The sequence below is a fragment of the Nuphar pumila genome, chromosome 2 (assembly GCF_984573655.1).
Source record: "Nuphar pumila chromosome 2, dmNupPumi1.hap1.1, whole genome shotgun sequence".
NCBI classification, from domain to species: Eukaryota; Viridiplantae; Streptophyta; class Magnoliopsida; order Nymphaeales; family Nymphaeaceae; genus Nuphar; species Nuphar pumila.
In genome coordinates this window covers 130,046,134-130,068,442 of record NC_143250.1, presented here as the reverse complement: position 1 = coordinate 130,068,442, position 22,309 = coordinate 130,046,134, and the positions used below count along the sequence as shown (strand labels likewise).

Here is a 22,309-nt window from a genome sequence, read left to right as displayed (position 1 = left end):
AAAGCGAAGGGTCTGTTTGGTAGTTTTACAGACTAGAGGGCATCCAAACAGCGCAGCAGAAATTCAATCTGTCCGGTGCTCAAGGAGCTATAGATCTCACCGCGTTCTCTCTCTCTCTCTCAGTATCAAAATTTTCAAGCATTTCTCTGTTGTTGGGGTTCCCAAAAAACAGGGTAAGAGTATCAGAAGATGGCGGTTGCCCATCGGAAGATATCGGCTGCATCAGCGAGGGCTCACACCAGGAAATTAAAGCAAGGATCTAATTTTCGATTTCCCTCAGGTGGGTCTTCTTTTGCTTCCACTCTTTCTTTGTTTTCTTACCTCATTTCGGCGGTGAATGTCTGGATGCATAGTTCATTGACTTCATCTTATTCTTTTTCTGCATTATTCTTTTTCGGAATATGAATGGTTATTTTTGTTGGATTTTTGTTTGCATATTAGCTTTAGAGTTACAATACTTCAGTACCCAATTCATTTTTCCTTATTCTTATTTTCATTTTACTCTCTATCCTTCTTGTTCCTGTAGCCCCAATGATTGTTCGAATTTTGATTTTTTATTCCGCTTCAGAGTCATAGTTGGCGTTTCATTTTCTTATTCCCTTCTTGATTGTGAATTTGATGTGAAATGGATAACTTCAGGTATCTTGTCAAAGATTCTCATTGTGGTGTTAGTTGGATTTCTAGCATGGGGATATCAAGTCATCAAGCCACCTCCCCCTAAAATATGTGGGTCTCCAAATGGCCCTCCTGTGACTTCACCTAGAATTAAACTCAGAGATGGGAGGTTTCTGGCTTACAAAGAAGCTGGTGTTCCTAAAACAGAAGCAAAATATAAGATTGTTTTCGTTCATGGCTTCGATTCATGTCGTTACCATACCTTGCCCGTGTCTCCGGTATGAGCATTTTGATTATTTTCTTGTTTAGTTTTTTACTTTTTTTTTTATCTTCTAGTAGTACATGATATTTCCATGTAACTGATTCGGATTGAAATGAATAAATGCGTGTGGGATTTCAGGATGTTTTGGAGGAATTGGGGGTGTACTTACTGTCTTATGACAGAGCAGGATATGGAGAGAGCGATCCAAACCCAACTGAGTCAATCAAGAGCAAAGCTTTTGACATCCAAGAACTCGCAGATCAGTTGCAGTTGGGATCAAGGTTCTATGTTGTTGGATTCTCCATGGGAGGCCATGATGTGTGGAGTTGTCTTAAGTACATATCTCATAGGTACTTGGTTCCATGTTATTCATCCACATCTAGCTCTTGAGCTATTGAGTTATATTAATTTAGTAAGAAAACTGCTTATGGCACACTTACACTCTTAGCATTGTTAAGAAATGACCTTCTAAATGCTGCTATGGTGCTTATGAGGTTCGTTGCTATGCAAACCATAGTCACAAATATCGGTATCGACTATATCTCGGTGAGGCTATTTCTCACGATATTATAGGTTTGGTGATAAATTTTGGTGCTTAAAAAATATAAGAAATAACAAAAATAAGTACAAAAATATCATGTTTATACAAAAAATACATATATAATAAAAGAAACTATTGATAATCTTTAAGATTTAAAAATAAATAAAAACAGTAAAAACAATTGATAATATCGTGAGAATATCATGAGAATATTGAGATATTCTCGTGATAATATCACTATATTATCAAATTGGCAATATTTTCAAAATATAGCGATATTTTACCTATATTATCATTCACTGAAAATACAGCGATAATATTGCGATATTTTGAAAATATCGCTGATGTCTGTGACAATGATGGAAACCAATAGTGTTATAATGAATGCACACTGAAAATACAGTGATAATATTGCGATATTTTGAAAATATCGCTGATGTCTGTGACAATGATGGAAACCAATAGTGTCATAATGAATGCACACATGGTCTCCCCTGAAGATCAAATATTGCTTTATTCTTTTAGTGCGGTTTGCAATTCCTCCTAACTATGAAGCTTACATCTCTAGAAGAAGTCTTGTACATTGTTTTTGTAGAAACCTAACTCGAGGCCTAGAGAGAGATGAGAGAGAGAGAGAGAGAGAGAGAGAGAGAGAGAGAGAGAGAGAGAGAGAGAGAGAGAGAGAGAGAGAGAGAGACGGCTGCACAGAAAACCTCCAATAACTTATCGATATTAGGGCCTCTCTCTATGTTAAATAGAGAGAGGCTTAAAGACATAATTACAATAAAGCCCCATTCTAAAACCTAAATTAGAAATAGCATCTTAATGTAAAATAACTTTACTTAAAACCACCTATATTCTCAACACTCCCCCTCAAGCTGGAGCATAGATATCAATCATGCTCAGCTTGTCACAACATTTTGAAAAATTTGGTCTGGCAAGAGGTTTTGTGAACATATCTGCAACTTGGTCTTCCGACTTTAGATATTGGGTAGTGATATGACCCGCTTGAACCATATCCCTTACATAGTGGCAATCAACCTCAATGTGCTTTGTTCTCTCATGAAATACAGGATTGTTCGCTATATATGTTGCAGCTTTGTTATCGCACATCATGGTCATGGGAGAGAAAACCTTCACCTGGAGATCAAGAAGAACAATACGAACCCACATCAATTCAGCAGCTGTTTGGGCCATAGCCCGATATTCTGATTCTGCACTCGACCTAGAAACCACATTTTGCTTCTTACTTCTCCAAGAGATCAAGTTGTCTCCCAGGAACACACAAAATCCTGTGGTAGATTTTCTATCTACTATAGATCCTGCATAGTCAGCATCAGAATAGGCCACTATATCCAGAGTTCCACCTTTCTTGAACAATAACCCCTTTCCAGGAGAAGATTTTAGATATCTGAGAATCATAATAGCTGCATTCCAGTGTACCTCAGTTGGTTTGTCCATAAACTGACTGACTTTACTTACTGCTAAAGCAATATCAGGCCTGGTCACAGTTACATACAGTAGTTTCCCAACTAGGGAGCGATAGCTTTTGCTATCAACCAGTTTTGACCCTTCTTCAAACAACTGAACTTTATGGTCCATGGGAATATTTGCTGGTTTAGCTCCCAACATTCCTGTTTCCTTTAATAAGTCAAGAACATACTTCTGTTGAGACAAAACCATCCCTTCACTGCTCCTGGCAACTTCTATACCCAGAAAATACCTGAGTGAACCAAGGTCTTTTGTAACAAAGTGTTTTTGAAGATGAGCCTTTGTGGCTTCAATAGCTTTCACATCATCACCTGTAAGAATGATGTCATCCACATATACCACCATAACAACTATGCCAGAGCTCGTTTTCTTTATGAATAGTGTATGATCTGCTGCTGACCTATTAAAACCAAAACCTGACATCACTTCAAACAACTTCTGAAACCATGCTCGAGGACTTTGTTTCAAGCCATAAATTGCCTTTTTCAATCTACACACCTTCTGGCACTCCCCCTCAACCTCGAATCCAGGAGGTTGTTGCATGTAAACAGTCTCAGATAGGTCCCCATATAGAAATGCATTTTTCACATCTAATTGGTACAGGTTCCAACCATGTTGCACAGCTACTGAGAGAACAAGACGAATGGTACCCATCCGTGCAACAGGAGAAAAAGTTTCAAAGAAATCAATACCATATGTCTGAGTATAGCCCTTGGCTACTAATCTGGCCTTGTACCGTTCAATTGAACCATCCGATTTGTACTTTATCGTATATACCCATTTACATCCAACAATGTCAGCATCTGCTGGGGAATCAACTAGATCCCAAGTATGCTGAGATATTAAGGCATCCATTTCTTCTTGCATAGCCATCTTCCAGCGAGTATCACGCTCTGCTTGCTGATAGTTCAGAGGAATAACTTCAGCAGATAAAGCTGAAATAAAAGATTTCAACCGATTTCCAATTCTGGCTTCTGAGACAAAATGAGACATGGGATATAAAGTACATTGTCGTGTCCCCTTTCGTAGAGCAATCAGCCTGTTATCATCATCAAGAAGATCAATATTGTCAGTAGAACTTACCTCAGGGGAAGAGGAAGATGGAGGCACTTGCGGAGGTGGATCTCTACGCACATAAACCAATGGAGGATTATGAAATCTGGAAGAGGATGAAGTGTGGTTCGGGAATGAGGGCACGGATTCCAAGGGAAAAGGAGGTATAGGTAATGGACATGACTCAGCTGGATCAACCTGCAGCGGGGAACCGGTATTAGAGTAATATGGAGTGGATTCCAAGAAAGATGCATCCGCACTGACATACTCTCGGCGAGAAGTAGGATCATAACATCGATATCCCTTTTGATTTTTGGGGTAACCAATAAATATGCATTTTGTGGCTTGAGCAGCTAATTTATCACGGTCAGGGCCAAGTTTGTGTACAAAACAAACACATCCAAACACTTTGGGCGAGATGGAGAAGAGAGGGGTATTTGGTTTTAGGATATGAATTGGAATTTGATCACCCACAGAAGAGGAAGGCATGCGGTTGATCAGATAGCAAGCAGTTGTAATTGCATCTCCCCAGTATAACGCAGGAACATTTGATTGAATCATAATGGTCCTGGCAACATCAAGTAGGTGACGATGTTTTCGCTCAGCCACCCCATTTTGTTGAGATGAATAGGCACAAGAAGTTTGTGGTTGGATGCCATTATCTTGGTAAAACTGTAACAGACTTTTTGATTTAAACTCGAGAGCATTATCAGTGCGAACAATCTTGACACTAGATTCAAATTGAGTTTTTATTTCAAGAATTAAAGATTTGATAATATTTGGAACATCAGATCGTTCCTTTATTAAAAACACCCATGATAACTTAGAGAAATCATCAATAATAACTAAATAGTATCGACACTGAGTCCTAGTAAGAATCTTACTAGGACCCCATACATCTGCATGAAGAAGTTCAAAGACTTTATTACTAGACTGACTCTGACTCGAAGGAAACGAACTTCGATGATGCTTGCCCAGCTGACATGCTTCACACTGAAATGATGTGGTGGAGGGAATCTGAGGAAAGACCGAACGAAGCTTTGACAATGAAGGATGACCAAGACGACGATGCCACTGAACAGGACTAAATGAATGTTCCACTGCAGCATGAACAGTACCCATTGGATGATGTAAGTAGTAGATTCCTTTTTCTTCATAGCCTCCACCAATCTTCTTCCCCGTCAGCAAATCCTGAAAATGACAACCCATTGGATCAAATATTACTCTACAGTTTTGTTCTTTTATAAGACAACTCACAGAAAGTAAACTTTGAGGAAATTTTGGAGCATGTAGAGCATTTTTCAACTGTAATGAGGAGGATATAGAAATATTTCCCTGACCAACAACCGGGGAGGTACTCCCATCGGCTAATGAGACTCCAAGTTGAGCCTTAATATCCTTTAGATCTGAAAAAACAAGTGAATTTCCACACAAATGTCTGGATGCACCGGAATCAATAATCCACTTACTGTCAGTCGGATGAAGAAGATTTCCGGTTGAATAGGCAACACCAGCCACAGGAGAGGTAGAACTCAAAGGACGAAGAGCTATCAGCTCATCATATTCAGCACGACTGAGGGTTATACTACTGTCACTTGCAGAGATATTTTCTTGTGTCTTTGTTGCCTCGAGAGAAGTAGTATTAGCTCTAGGAACATATGACTTTGATGAAGAAGAGGTTGGTCGGCAATGCTTATCCCAGCAACGATCTTCTAAATGTCCAGATTTTCCACAGAATGTACATTGAAGCTTTCCTCTGCCTCCCACACCTCGTCCGCGACCTCGTCCTCTGATGTTCTGAAGATTTCCACGTCCATAACCAGAGGAGACAACTAAGGCAGATGACTGAGTCACAGGCTGAGAATGTGGAAGAGATATCGCAAGTCTGCTTAGACGGTTATATGCCTCAGCAAGAGTAGGTACATCCGAACCAGTCAACATTTGTACTTTTGCAACAAAAAATTCTGAAGATAAACCTGTAAGAAACCTAGCAACCATAGTTTATTCTTGATGATCTTTTTGTTTCGAACAACATAGAGGTCTGTGAGCATTAAGTCTTTCAAACGCAGCTTTTACGGAGGCATAGTACTGGGCCAAGGTTTGATCTCCCTGCTGTAAATTGTATATTTCCTGTTCGACTTGTAGGATACGACTCACATTAGTCTCTTGTGAGTATGTATCTCGAAGATTGTCCCACATCTGTTTGGCTGTATTGTAATAAATTAAACCATCTGCAATATGGGGTTCGACACTATTCATAATCCATGACATAACTATGTCATTATCTTCATCCCAGGTAACATATTTTCCCACCTTTTCAGTGGGATCATCTTCCAACAAGATATGTTTTCTACGATGTCCAGATACTGACATCATAAATGTTCTGGACCACCTGGCATAGTTAGTTTCATTTAGCCTTACAGACGAACCGTACGAAAATGGATTGGCAAATGCCTTATATTCTCCCATATGTTCCAATTTTGAATCATATTTCGAAGTTTCAGCCATACTTCTGGTTAAAGAAAAACTGGACAATGTCCAAACTAACCAGGGGGAAACAACTGTGTGTTACACTCACACGCCAACTGAAATTTCAAGAAAAACAGGACAATCCCCAAACTAAACAGGATAAACAACCGTGTGTTACACTCACACGCCAACTGAAATTCCAATCAGCAGTTGCTCACTCACGAACAACAAAAATCCCCACGACAATAGTGAGCAGCAACCCACAAACAGAAATATGATTCAGCACTTCAGTGACTAACTACTAACATGACTTCTGCATATGCAGCAGTAATTTGTTTCTTCATAACAGGGGCAGCTCCCCAGAAATATACAATTCGGCACTAAGTCATTCATATTTTTTTTTTCGAGCAACACCACCACGTGTTGGATTGCTACCCAAAAATAAGCAGGAAGCCACGACCTTTTTCAGTGGAAATTGTACCAACAGCAGTCAATTTCCCACAGCAGCTATATCAAAATAACCAAAAACCAGGGCCGCAACCATATGTAAACTTACCAATCAGCAATCACATTTTCAACAGATAGTCACTAGACTGACGGCAGGAACGACCACCGAAGCAGTAGGTAGTCACGAACAATAAAAAACAGGAGGCGATGAACCCACAGCAAGCATCTACGAACCCACAACATGACCAGATCTGTCATCAGATAAAAAAAAATCACATCGCTGACCTGATCGCTCTATTGATTTATTTTACTCATTGGATCGGAGTTTGATCACGATCACAATGGCCTCCACAATCGTGGGAGCCTTGATCAGACTCTATCACACTCCCACGTAACAGTCGATGAGGCTCCCACGATCACGCTCCCACGCCGAGTTTTGATCACACTCGATCACGCTCCCACGATCGGCGATGGCTTTGATACCATGTAGAAACCTAACTCGAGTCCTAGAGAGAGATAAGAGAGAGAGAGAGAGAGAGAGAGAGAGAGAGAGAGAGAGAGAGAGAGAGAGAGAGAGAGAGAGAGAGAGAGAGACGGCTGCACAGAAAACCTCCAATAACTTATCGATATTAGGGCCTCTCTCTATGTTAAATAGAGAGAGGCTTAAAGACATAATTACAATAAAGCCCCATTCTAAAACCTAAATTACAAATAGCATCTTAATGTAAAATAACTTTACTTAAAACCACCTATATTCTCAACAGTTTTGTTTGGCAAGAGAAATATTTTGTATTTAATTGTTAATCCTCTCGGTATCGACAATAATTATTGTGTCTATCTGGAAATAAGCTGGTGATATAATGCCTGTCTATTCTTGTCAAATATGCCAGGTTATATTTGTATAGAGAGGTACATAGTACGCTAATTTTCATGGATTTGTAGGTTATGATAATCTTGTGCTTTTCACTGTAAGAATGACTAATGTTTCAAAATTGAATGATAATAGGATAGCCGGAGCAGGACTAATTGCTCCACTTGTCAACTATTGGTGGCCTGGTTTTCCTTCTAATCTATCAAGAGAAGCTTATGACAAGCAGCTGTTACAGGATCAGTGGGCCCTTCGGGTTGCTCACTATGCTCCTTGGTTGACGTATTGGTGGATGACTCAAAGATGGTTCCCTGCTTCTAGCGTTGCATCTCACGATACTAGAATTTTTAGCTCCCAAGATATGGAATTAATACACAAGCTTGGGTTTAACAAAAATTTTTATGAGGTATGTATTTTTAGATGTTAAAATATACTTTTTCAATTGAATCCTTTGGTTTCAGAGAATTTGCAGTATTTTTTTTACACCACTGATTAAATTTTCACTTATCCATGTAGTGACTGATGGTAATTTGACAATTGTTTAATCACATACTTGAAAGGAAGTGCATAGGCTGGCTGATTGTCTCTTATCTTGTGTGATTCTTTTATCAACATGATTTATGGTAGAAGTTATTGGAGAAACTATTGCAAAAGATATAAAATACAATTCATGATTGATATAGTATTTCTATCCACAACATTGATAGTAATGTGTCATATATAATCAGTTTGAGATACAAAATCATTACCCTAAAAAAAATGTAAAATGGTTTTACATAATCTCTTATCATTCACATGTAACCAGAGGGTTAAGACTTGGACACACCTTGATTCTTTGGACTGATTTTGTAGTCAGCTGAAAATTTTATTGTGAAAATCTCCTTCCCTCCCATGAGCTAAAATGAGGTTTCTACAATATAATGACTAGAGATTTGCCTCCATTTCATTGTCGCAGAACTTCTTCTGTAGTTTACCCATAGGCGAATCACTACCCTTTACTCAATGCTCTTTGTTCACCACTTTTCATTGCATCAACAACTCATTGAAGACTTCTCTGCCCCTTGGTCACCATAAGATTTTGATTGCCATCTTGCTGCACTTTGCTTGCCTCTCTCTCTCTCTCACACACACATATATATCAAAAGGAGATGAAAAGAATTAAGGTTGTCAGAATAGGAAGCAGAAGCCGAAAATGATACGGGAAGCAGAAGCGAGAAGCCAGGCTACCACATGGAATAGGGTCTAGTTGGAGATTGGACCGATCTCCACATCCAATATTATTGTCCTTAGAGCCATGGTGACATTCCTGTCATAACCACTAATTTGTATGCAGTGGTCTCCTAATTCTAACCGGGTAATGTTAAGCTTTCGAGTAATAATGTAGGGACATTTATTCAAATCTCCACCATCATCCACCAGACAATTGGGAATAAAGAATCCTTTGATCTGGATAGTAATGTGTAGGGCCTTGGTGTGAGGGAAAACAAGCTTAGGCGAGTCATCCTCTGAGAATATTATGGGCATCTGGGTCATGACCTAGGATACTAGTGCTGCCAAACTTTCTGTTTTTGTGCCTAGAGGGACTTTCACCTTGTTTAGGATGTCTTTGAGTGTTGTTCAGTGCTCGGCTGACACCCTGATAAGTTTCAATATGGTGATAGGCATTGTGATTTTGGACAAGTGACTTTTGATATCGTACTGTCCGTTCTTCGCAGGATCTGCCCCAACGAGAGCAGTCAGAATTTCTGCTTCAGGTGTTTGCTGTGTACAGAATCCCAATTGATGGGGGAGGAGGAGAGCTCCTTTTCTTTGGTGCTCTAGTTGATAAATCTGTTCGGACTGGGTGGGGTGGTCGACCCTTTTGGTTGGAGCCCGATCCGAGGGGATGGTGATGGAAGGTAGTGCCCTTGACCTTTTTTGCTAACCACCACCTTGTTTAGTTGGTTCAAAGATCTCTCCTGTGGACTGGTCCAGGTACACGGCATAATTCTATTTTTTTTGCATTGTCTGTCCCACCTTGACAACTGACACGATGGTCCACTTCAGAACTGTTTGGTACTCACTTCTATCCTCTTGGCTGACAAAGACTTAAGGGAGTATCATAATATGTGATTGCCTATGGTCTGAGAATCGTTGTGATTGTTCCTTGTGATCGGTAGATTCAACTACCTCTAAATTGTTTGTTTGTTCATGATCAAGGAACAAGTGGGTATAAATACTTAGTTTGTTGTTTCCTGTTGTTTGCTCTTTGTTTCCTGTGAGCTTGAGGTCCCCTTTGTCTAGGAGATCTTGAATGATGTGTTTGAGAGTAATACATTTCTCAGTATCATGTCCTACAGTCTGATGGAACTTGCTGAATTTGGTAGGATCCTTTCCCTTAACTGAAGGAGGGTTAGGAACCTTTGATAACTTGATCATTCAGGCTATTAGCAAGGATTCCATGACCTCAGTGAGAGACTAAGTGAACCTTCCCGTGACCAATTAGGATTCCAATTGGGGCTTTTGTTGATTCTAGTTCTGAGACGATCCAGACTGTTTTTTGTCTTTCTTTGGGTTTACATTGCTGACCTGATTCTTGGGATCTGACTTTTTGATCCCAGAGTCCTTGTTATTCTCAACATTGACCAGGAAACCATCATACATTAATTGTGATTTGACTTTATTCAGTTGGCTGTGTCTATGAGCTCCACAAATGTATCATACTTTTGTGTGGTCTGGAGCCCCTTCAACGGCTGGTTAAAGTTGTTCATAATAAGAGTGATGGCATGAGACTCTATGATAGGGTCCTTCGAATGGTAGTATAATGATCTCCATCGGTTGATGAAGTCTTGAGCATCCTCATCTTTCTTCTGCTTGAGATCATAGAGTTGACTGATCATCGACAGGACATTCACTTAAAACCAGAGTCTCTTAATAAACATGTTCATGAGGGTTTGAAATTGTCTGATCTAATGAACATCCAAGGTTGAAAATCAAGACAGAGCTTTTTCCTCAAGACTCTTCGGGAACCATCGAATCAGGATTCAGTTGTTCTTCAGATAGTCTAAACAGGCATCTAAGAACAGGGTGACATGAGTCTTAAGGATTTTTTGTTCCATTGAATTTAGCGAACTTTCGAGAGGTGAGACCCAAAGGTTGTGTGTCTTGACTCAGGACAAAGTCCTGAATCTTCTCTCTCCCTTAGTTCTTTTCACCTAACGACTCACATTTCTCAATTCTTCCTGATTTCGAACTCGATCCTTATATTCACTGGACTGGGAAGATAAAGTTCTGACCTTTGGGATCACTGTCTCTAGTACATTAGAGAACTAAATCTTTCTGACAGGGACATATTGACTTTTTTGTCTATGAGCTTGTTTGTAATTTCTCAAATTTGCTTCATTCTCCAAGAATTTTTGTTGTATCTGTCTTAAGGAAACATTGGATTTTTCTAGCTCTTCCAAAATAAACCCAGCCCCGCCCCCTTGAGCTATCCCTTTGACCTTGTCTAATACATCATATTGGACTTTTTCTGCTTTATCTTCTGGATTTATCTTCTCCCCTTCATGCAGAACAAAAGAATCCCCTCCAAGCAGAAGATGCATCTTCATTTCTTGGAATGAATTCCTGCCAACAGGGCCCTCAATTCCTTGGTGCCTCTGGGTTTTTTCTCAGGATTTCTAGTTTAATCTTAAGCTATAGACTTAGGTTGCATATCTAGGTCAAGGTTCTCGAAACTCTGTCCTGGATTAGATGAGTTGGGGTTCTTAAGATGGTCCATATTGGAATCTTAGTTGTCAAAGGCGACACCTAGGCGACCTAGGCACTGCCCCACCGCCTGGGCGAAGAGATCTAGGCGGTGGGGCCCTATATTGCCGTCTAGGTTACCTAGGCTGTCACTGCTTAAGTTTTTTTTTTTTTTTTTGAAGACATCATTTGTTTTCTTCTTCAGGGAGGAGGAGAAGAAAAAAGCTAAGACATGTTATTTGTCTATTGCTTGTATTATGTCTATTGTTGAGAAGAATAAGAAGACATATTATTTGTCTATTGCTTGTATTATGTCTATTATTGAGAAGAAGAAGACATTATTTGTCTATTGTTGTTGTTAATTTTTTTGTATAAATGATTTTATTTTTTGTGTATTGTTCATTCACATTGTTAGTTGTATGGTTTGTTTATTCAATTGTTAATTTATTCTTAATTTGTTTGAGCAAGTTAAGGTTATGTAATATAATTGTTTTACAGTGTTCAACAATATATTATTTGTCTATTGCTTATTATTGATTGATTTTATGTTGTATACACGTTTCTTATTATATTTTTTTTATTTTTTATTTATTTTGGGTACCGCCTAGGTCTTTTTAAAGGTTCATCGCCTAGGCTCCGCCTAACACCTGTGACCACTAAGATTGAAATCTTTTATAGGAAGCGATAAACGAAGTATCAATTTGAAAGCGAAACAGGAATAAAAAAGAAGAAATATGAGGACTGAATACGAATCGAACAAAAAGCAAATAAAAACTAAAATAAAATTGATTAGTTTTATATTTCATGATTTTTCAATAATAGAATTAAATTTTTATTAAAATCTAACAATGATGGTTACCAATTTAGAAAAAGCACATGGGAAGTGTTACGTGCCTGGGCACACAGGGTAGGTTTGGGTTCAAGCCTAGGTTTAGGTAGGTTGGCTAGGTTAGAAAACATGGTTTTTTTAAGGCTGTTCTGATAGAGGTTGGGAAAAAATTCAGAACTTTTAATCTACAATAGATAAAATGTTGAAATTTTATGGGGAGGTTCTGGACACCTAGGGCTAACTTTGGGTTAAAATCTCAGGGTTATAGGTTCTGTATTCTGAGAGATACAATCATGTCAAGTTGTGAGTTTTCTAGTTGCAGGTTTTCAGACTGGATTCTAACATACCTTGAGTGAAAGATCAAGTCTCTCAAAATACTGTACAGAGAATTTGATGCAGCGGGAAATGCCGAAAGTATTCACGAAAAGGTTGTCGACGTGATTGCTTCTTAGTCAGCGAATGAACCGACACTGTCACGCTACAGGTTGACGTTGGAAAGGTCCTGTCAACGCACGACTGTGCAATACTCGATATCCAATTGCACGTAGAAGAGGAAAGGCTCGGATCAATGGATCCGAGCAACAACGTATTAACAGGCTGATGACGTGCAAACTGATAATGATAATAGTAAAGAAAACAATAGCTAATAGGGAATAAACAGAATGCTGGAATAAACAAAATGCCAATAGCCTGCTGTAGGCTGAGACAAACAATAGGGAGAAAGACGGCAAAAAACTGATGTGAAACAACAAAGAAACAATAATAAAGAAAGGAAGTACTGACAAAAGCAATAATGGACTGACATGAAGTAATAAAGAAAACCAAAAGGAATGACAAAGGCTGCTGAAAAGAAAAAAAAGCTACAAGGAACCCAAAAGAAAAGAAAAGAAAAGAGCGGTTGCGTTAATTCCCATCTCCCCCCTTCCCACGAAACCCTAGACAGGGTATTAATAATGTCGGCCTGAATCTGGTTCTCGGGTCCAGTCATTGGACCCGATCCAAAGGCTGATTGCTACTGGATCTGGGGTGTCTGACTCGTGCCCTTCGTGCTCGCCCAAGGTAGGTACGAACAGGACATCTCCGTGCCTCAGTTCAGTGAACTGGATCGGATCCACTACTTGGATCTGATCCGATCCACCACTTGGATCCGATCATCGATTCCATTTGTGCAAATCCAATCCACCTCTTGGGTCATTCTGTAGGGACCGGACCCGAGTCTGCTCTGCATCATTCTCCCCTGGTTGGGAAGAAGTCGGCTCTGACGACTTGTTGTCACCACGATATGCATATAAATCAGACATATTGATGATAGGCAACATGTATCTATATTCCTAGATGACTCCAAATCAAAGCCTGTAGATTTGTTTTGAAATTATCCGTCTGTGCCATCTGCTATGTCACCCCATGGAGGCACAGGCTGAATTTCTGTCCCTCCAGCACGCGGTCTTAAGGGTTTGGCTAGAATACCAACAATACAAGCATGCTTACAAAAAACCGGACCACCTTCTGAAAACTTCACTATATCTCCCCCGGATGCATAGTGGCTCTGCACACCGTTCATAGAGGAATACCCATCCAAGATCTTGTTTCCAAAAGCAATCCCAAACGGAGTCAAAACTCATGATAGCTGCTAAACCGAGCAATGTCTAGTGATCGCCCAACACAGCCTGATTTGTAAACCTTCATAAATGTTTGGTCAGGTGGGTCAAGTCTCGAATTTTGGAGAATTCTTGGTGAGTCCTCTTGCAATTGTTGTTGCTGCTGGTCACTGAATGGTTGAAACAATTTTTGATGCAAAAGGCGACTCTTAAACTGATTATCAAATATTGCATATGCTTCTTGCTGGAGCATCGTGCATTGGGCATCCCTGTGCAGGTTCGCTTCGATGGACTCTGATGGCACGCTCGACAGTTGGAGGTTCGCTGGGCATGGGTCGACTGTCACCGCACTCGGGTGGCCAACCACATCGATGCTCAATCCACCACTCGTTTTCAATGTGGACGTTGGGTGCGTCTCCATCGTCGATTCTAGGACAGCCAGCCGATCTTCGATTCCATCCATACGCTTCGACAAACCAGCTATCTCATTTTCTAGGTGTAGCATATCTTCTTGTATCTCCGTCACCATGTTGAGCATCCACTTTATGATCTTCTCTTGTGCCTTTCCGTTCGTAGGACCGTTCCTCGCCTCTTGCGTCATGCCATTGACGAAGGAGGAGGGGCTGGGCTCTGATACCATTTGATGCAGCAGGAAATGCCGAAAGTATTCACGAAAAGGTTGCTGACGTGATTGCTTCTTAATCAGTGAATGAACCGACGCTGTCACGCTACAGGTTGACGTTGGAAAGGTCCTGTCAACCCACGACTGTGCAATACTCGATATCCAATTGCACGTAGAAGAGGAAAGGCTCAGATCAATGGATCCGAGCAACAACGTATTAACAGGCTGATGACGTGCAAACTGATAATGATAATAGTAAAGAAAACAATAGCTAATAGGGAATAAACAAAATGCTGGAATAAACAAAATGCCAATAGCATGCTGTAGGCTGAGACAAACAATGGGGAGAAAGGCTGCAAAAAACTGACATGAAACAGCAAAGAAACAAAAAGAAACAATAATAAAGAAAGGAAGTATTGACAAAAGCAATAATGTACTGACAGGAAGTAATAAAGAAAACCAAAAGGAATGACAAAGGCTGCTGAAAAGAAAGAAAAGCTACAGGGAACCCAAAAAAAAGAAAAGAGCGGCTGCGTTAATTCCCATCTCCTCCCTTCCCACGAAACCCTAGACAGGGTATTAATAATGTCGGCCTGGATCTGGTTCTCGGGTCCAGTCCTTGGACCCGATCCAAAGGCTGATTGCTACTGGATCTGGGGCGTCTCACTCGTGCCCTTCGTGCTCGCCCGAGGTAGGTACGAACAGGACATCTCCGTGCCTCGGTTCAGTGAACTGGATTGGATCCGATCCGATCCACCACTTGGATCCGATCATCGATTCCATTTGTGCAAATCCAATCCACCTCTTGGGTCATTCTGTAGGGACCGGACCCGAGTCTGTGCTGCATCAGAATTATAAAAATTTAGGGCAAGTCTTAGGATAGGTAGGGAAGGGTTCCGGTAAAATTTGAAGGTCTGACTTGTCAGGGTTGGGGAGATAAAAATACGGGAATAGGAAAAATGGGTTTTGGGTTTTGACTAAGATTTGGCAAAAACAGGTATGATTGTAAGATTTATTTCTCCTCATTGGGATAGAGGAAAAATCTGGTTTTTGGTGGATTGAATGGGGACACGTGGGTGGACCTAGGGCTTAGGCTTAAACTAGGTTTGGTTGGGGAGATATGATTAAGGCAAGTCGGGTCAAATTCTGCTGATTACAACAAACAAAATCTGAACTAGGGCTTGGGTTCAACAAATTGGGGAGAGGTCAAGGGTTGGTCTAGGCTTAAGGGAAGGCTTGGTCGGACTTACTTGGGATGTCTAGGGTAGTCCATGGCTTAGGAAAGGCTGAGAGTCTGCAAGGGGTCGAGTTCACCAGGGTTTGTCCAAATGGGCCAGCCAAGTCTTTGAGAGTTCACCAATGCTAGTTGAAGCTTGGACTTGGACATCAGCCAAGTCTAAGAGCTTCACGACATGATCTTCAACGGTATAGAGGTAAGTGAGAGAGAGAGGGAGAGAGACTTGAGGTAGAAGAGAGAGATAGAGAGAAAGTGCTAGGCGTGAAATAGAGAGAGAAGAGGGACAAATTTTCAGAGTGAGGCAATCTTTCAATTTCAATTCATATCCATTTTCATATCCCTTCAAGGTACATTAGGTAGCCTATATATAGGCAAAAGGAGGTTCATTATCACCCCACACAAGCTACAACACCAGAAGTAAATAAAATCTAACTTAGGAAAAGCCTACTTAACTAAGAGTCAAAAGTAGGTAAGTCATATTTGGACTTAGCCAAACTTAGGGAGCTCTACTTTGACTTAGCCACAATTAGGAGACCTAATTCCAGCTACCAATAACTCCTTCCACACGACCTTCTAAGTCCCAAAATAGGGGAGGTTGACACTCTAGTTGGGCCCCACAAGGGCCAGCTGGTCCTCATTGGCCTCCTTGGATCCGGGTCCTTCCAAATGGGATCCAATTTCCTCATGCTTCGCTCCTTCCAACACCGAATTGGATCTGGGTTCTACTAGGACCATGTCAAGTGCTTGGACCACTGAACTTGGATTTGGGTCCTTCACAACTTGTACAAGGTCTTCAACATATGAATATGTAGCATCAATTGAATTCATCCAAGTCCCTTAGTTTTGTGAATATAGATCTGGATATGAGTATGTGATACTTAGATCCATTTGGGCCAATGGATGTGGGTTGAGGTGTTCCACACTGGGATCTGCTTTGTTTGACTGAGGCAATGGATCCGTAGCAGGGTCCTTCAGAATTTGGACCATATCAAAAAGTGAGTGAAAGCATGAGAGAAAGCACATGGAAAACATGAAAAGAAACGTGAGAAAAGCATATATAAAGCATGAATAATGTGTATGGGAAGTATAGAAAAAGCATGGGGGAATCGAGATTCCCATGAAGTTTCGAAAGCGAAAAAAATTGCGCTTTCTAAACGAGTTCTTGGGAAGCACACTTCCCACCTACCTAAGAAGCTTCCGGTAACTCTGAAAAAAACTCAACCAGTTTCTTAGTCCTGAACATGGAAAAAACTCAATGAGTTGCTCAGTCCCAAATATGAAAGATGGCTGGTGAAATTGGTTGAGGCAGAGGGAGAAGGGACTCCGGCATGGTTCCAGTGTGTGCACTCCAGCAACAAGATGTACGGTGGCTTGGCCTGGCTTTGATGGTGAGTCTCTGGTGGCTAAATTTGCGTTGGAACTCTTGTTTTACCCCATAAGAGAGAAGGGGATGATGATGAAAGGGACCTAGACAGGGTAAATATGTCATTTTACAATGGGTAAACAGTATTTGACCAGGGTCAAAGAGTTACATCAGGCGTGTGTTTGAGAATTAATTTTTAAGCTCAGGCGGCCATTTGTAATATTTCAATGATTAGGCATGTATTTGTTAATTGGGCAACAGTTGGGCAGGTATTTGTAAATTCTTCTTTTATTATTTTTACACTGGACTAGTTGTTGAAAGTATTTTTGGATAAGATTATCAAAATTTGATTGATTGGACATTGGTCTAGGTACAAAAAGTATTTTTTTGTTAACCGTATGAACAGTCTATTAAAAATTTCCAAGTCTTCCAAATCTTGCTCGGTGGAAATTGCTTGACCAACTGACTTTGCGTATAGTCCCTGGTTGGGCACTATGAGATGTCTTTGGAAAACTGATTGACAAACTGAATCCATTCCTGTCCAGATGGGCTTGACTCATGACTTGTTTAAGTGTTGATTCAACCTGTACACGCCCTATTTTTATTCCTATCATGCTGTCATGATAATGAGAGGGATCAACTATTAACCTCTACAATGGATCTTTAAGATTGGTTAACCCCGTTACCCAAGTGCCACATTTTCATTACTATGTGCTGATCATGTCATATTTTGTTTAAAACTTTAAATTCCTTTTAGTTTCCCTTATGTGTTTTGGTGCATCTATGAATATGGAAATCTGAGTGTTGCTTAAGAATGTTGTTCAGCAATAGTTCCCTTCATATTATTGCTTTAAATCTCACTAGGGGGAGCTTCTACATTTGTATGGGTAAGCAACAAAATGCCATCTTTTGAAGGATCATGTCATATGTGTTGTTTTATTGAAAATTCACGACACAAAGTGGAATTGTATAACCTTTCTCAGTTAGCTTTATCTGGGAATGCTTTTTTGTAAGGATATGCAATATATTAGTAGTGGCTATGCACATAGCTGCCATCCAACTTTTCTTTTGGATAATCAAGCTGGGGTTTGACCTGCCCTTACCAGTAGTACAATAGATTTACAAATCTGCAGAACTAGGAAAACACTCTGGTGGTGGTGTTCTACATTCGGTTAAAACATTGGGCCCCCAATTTTGCCAATTGATGAGCATTATAATTTCAAAGAGCAATATAGTTACAATTCCCAGGGATCCATGTACAATCCAATCGTTTGACCAGGAACGCCTGTAAAACTGCCTATCAATACAACAACAAACAACAACAACTACGCTTTCATCCCAAAACAATTGGGGTCGGCGATATGAACCAAAAAAGAAAATCATTCTGGGTCTTCCACATGAATCCTTCTCCAATCATTTCTATCCAATGTCATGTCTTCGGTGAGGTTCAAAACATTCATATCCTTTCCTATCATCTCCATCCAAGTCTTCTTAGGCCTACCCCGACCTCTTTTAACTAATATATTTTCTCATTTCTCCATACTTCTAACTGGAGCATCATTAGGCCTTCGCCGAATATGTCCAAACCACCGTAAACGATTCTCTCTCATCTTATTTTCAATGGATGCAATGCCTACCTTCTTACGTGTCTCCTCATTTTGAATCTTATCTTTTATTGTATTTCCACACATCCATCTAAGCATACGCATCTCAGCTACACTCATTTTTTGAATATGATGTCTCTTGGCAGCCCAACATTCCGTACCATATAGTAAAGCGGCCTAATTGTCATCCTATAAAACTTTCCCTTCAACCGCAATCCCAAATATTTGAAACAGTCATCCATCGGTATTTCTTGCTCACCAAGCTTCACTACACTCCCATCACTACTTCGTTGCTTACTAAACCGACATTTCATATATTCTGTCTTACTCTTACTCAACTTAAAACCTCTTGCTTCCAATGTCTGTCTCCATAATTCTAACTTAGCATTAACCCCAGCTTTAGACTCATCAATCCAAACAATATCATCAACAAACAACATACAACACGGCACATTTTCTTGAATTGATCTCGTAAGCTCATCCATCACTATAGCAAATAGGAAATGGCTTAATGCAGATCCTTGATGTAACCCAACCGTTATAGGAAAATTGGTTGTCACCCCTCCACAAGTGTGGACATTGGTTACTACTTCTTCGTACATATTTTTAATTATACTAATGTACTTGAGAGAAACACCTTTCTTCATCATTGTCCACCAGAGAACATCTCTATCGTATGCCTTCTCCAAATCAATAAAAACCATATGTAAATCTTTGTTCCTTTTTCTATATCTCTTAATAAGTTGTCTAAGAAGATGTATAGCTTCCATAGTTGATATTCCAGGCATAAAACCAAATTGATTCTCCGATATCATGACAACCGTCCTCAACCTATACTCAATCACCCTCTCCCAAAGTTTTATAGTATGACTCATGAGTTTTATACCACGATAGTTTGTGCAATCTTGTATATCACCCTTATTCTTGTAAAACTGCCAATCAATTACATGGGCAATTCTTTCCTCTAGCAACCAATGGATCAATTTAACTTGATCAATCCTTGAAAATTATAGAATAACAAGCTGAGAATCACTGAGACCTTGAAGAATACAGTGCCATCCTATGCTGATTCTCAAGATCTTTAATCTATCCTATGGTGGAATAGCGAACCTCTGATTGCTGATCGTGTAGTTGATTTGCCAATGATGACGAATTATACTACACAGTGAGACCTTAACCCATTCTACTGGAGGTGGTCGCCTTACAGCTTAACAAATGTAAACTTTTCACTTTTTCACTGTCAACAATTTGTGGTTGCCCTGTCAGTGGTTAAATCCTTGGAACTCTTCTGCTTATTCTTTTCCTTTCTATATATTTCACATTTCTTGTGAAGATATTACAGCAATGCGTTGTTTGACTAGATAAGTACAGACTTTTTGTAGCTCCATATAGTCATCGCTCGTACAGGTTCTTAGATTTGACCGTTTGAACCTTCAGTTCATTCGCTTCATGTTGTCCATCTGTGTGTTTTTGAACATCGATGTTTGTGGCATTCTGTTTAATGTGCTGTCATATTGTGACACACTTAACATGTAGGTACAATTTTCCTACAGAATTGTTCAACTGCTATGCTTACTGTACGAGGGTATAACCACCTGATGCTTACTGTATGCTATGCTTGAAATCGTTTATTTTTTGCAAGTGGTACCTCCTTTTCTTTCTGTAACGCTTATCTTTTCCTTTATGGTCTGAATTTTCAGGAACAAGTTAGACAACAGGGTGTTTATGTTTCTATCATTCGTGACATGAATGTTGGTTTTGGAAGGTGGGAATTTGATCCGATGGATATCGATAACCCATTTCCCAACAATGAAGCCTCTGTTCACCTTTGGCATGGGGATGAGGATGGGCTGGTTCCTGTAACTCTTCAGCACTACGTTTCTGAAAAGCTTCCTTGGGTCCACTATCACGAGGTCAAAGGTGCAGGCCATCTGTTCATGTTCAAAGATGGTTTCAGCAGTGCAATTTTGAAGGCGCTTTTGCTGGGAGAATAATCTTCTACTGTCTTTGAGGCTGAGTTGGCCATGTCCATGGTTCAGTGCTCCAATCTGTTTCTTTTCCTTTTTCTTTTCCTAAAGACTGCGTCTGTATGATTGATCTTATATTAGTACTCTGGCAACCTCTCTCTCTCTCTCTCTCTCTATATATATATATATATATATATATATATATATATATATAAGTTGGTGTTTGCTCTATTACCGTTCAATACCTCATCATCAAGTGGCTCTCCTGCCAGCTATTATCGATACTTTTTCTTTGTTGATCATGGTTGTTGCAATATCTGTTAAAAACATCTAAGCCCACAATTGATGTATGGCTGGGACTTAGGGTTAGATTTTAGAAGGCTTAGTTAGGTCTATGTTTAGGTCAAAGTCAATTTCGGGTGACAGGTTTCTAATTTTCAGATAAGTTGTAGAAAATTATGTACACTCAGACGGTATGGAGAAAAAAATCTTAAATTTGAAGAGATGATTTCACACCTGGCTAAAATTTCCGGGTCAAAGCTTAGTATTTTAGGAAAACTGATTCGGGCAAGTGGCAGGTCGGGTTAAGGTTTTGTAGGCTGGATTAGGTTTGGTCAAAACAGACTTTACTTAAAAAAATAATGTATCAGTATTAAGATATGATAAAATCAGAATTTTTGGAGGGTTTAAACTAAATATGTTGAGAAATGTTGGGTCCAATTTTCAGCTCAAGGAATTTATGGTTTTGGTTGGGTGACCTAGGGAAGTTTGACAAAAAACAAGCTTCGTCAAAAAATAGGTTTAAGACAAAATTTAGTTTAGGGGGGTTTTAGGCTTGGTTTTGGCTCAAGGCAAGGGTTCTAACGACTTACAAGAGTTGGTCTAGGTATAGTGAGGTCTGGTATGGAGCTGAGTTGTTCGAAGTTGGCCAGGTTCCACAAATGAGTTTAAGATGGTTGAGTCTTGTTGCCACACTAGATCGCACAAACCAAGGTTAGACCCAAGTAGGGTCTAATTCACCGAATGTTGAAGGGATAAACCCTTAGAAAGAAAGAGCGAGAGTGAGACAAGTAGGGTAGGAACTCGTAATAGAAAGAGAAAAGATAGGGACTCACAATAGATAGAGAGAGGAGAGGGCGACACCCAAAGAGAGGTGGGAGACGATTTTAAAGAGGGAGTCGAGTCTTCAATTGTTCATTCATACTTCACACTACAAAATGAACCTCTTATATAGGCTAAGGATGCTACACAATATAAACATACCAGATAGAAAACTACCAATCCTATCCACTAAGAGTTTTTTTGTCTGTTTTTTAATTGACCTTACAAATGTGTAAAACATGATTGATTTACTAGAAATTGACACCTGGATCATGCATTTTGGATGAAAAAAAGATATTTGAAGCCTCAAAAATTTACGAAAATTATAGATCGGTGCATTTTGGATGAAAAAAAGATATTTGAAGCCTCAAAAATTTATGAAAATTATAGATAGGTGATTTTTGAACCTTATAAAAACTTATCCATGCATCAAAATCAAATGATCTAAGTGTCAATTTCCTAGTAAATAAATCATGTTGAACACATCTCTAAGGTCAGAATTTTGAAAAAACATTG

The 22,309-nt window shown here is 39.8% G+C and overlaps 1 protein-coding gene across 1 annotated transcript; it reads left to right on the top strand.

The window, feature by feature from the left end:
- The first annotated feature begins 73 nt into the window (after positions 1-73).
- On the top strand, positions 74-20,858 carry LOC149847103 (uncharacterized). The gene is made up of 5 exons (XM_089998297.1): positions 74-280; positions 640-893; positions 1,016-1,227; positions 7,885-8,152; positions 20,426-20,858. Exons 1-5 carry the CDS (start codon positions 190-192, stop codon positions 20,717-20,719), a joined length of 1,119 nt encoding a protein of 372 aa, XP_089854423.1. The 5' UTR covers positions 74-189; the 3' UTR covers positions 20,720-20,858.
- Positions 20,859-22,309: the final 1,451 nt, after the last annotated feature.

Excerpts from the sequence above, each read along its gene's own strand:
- LOC149847103 (XM_089998297.1), top strand. The coding sequence starts at position 190 with ATGGCGGTTGCCCATCGGAAGATATCGGCTGCATCAGCGAGGGCTCAC. Across the intron at positions 894-1,015 it reads ATACCTTGCCCGTGTCTCCG|GATGTTTTGGAGGAATTGGG; the intron begins GTATGAGCATTT and ends GTGGGATTTCAG. Across the intron at positions 8,153-20,425 it reads TTAACAAAAATTTTTATGAG|GAACAAGTTAGACAACAGGG; the intron begins GTATGTATTTTT and ends CTGAATTTTCAG.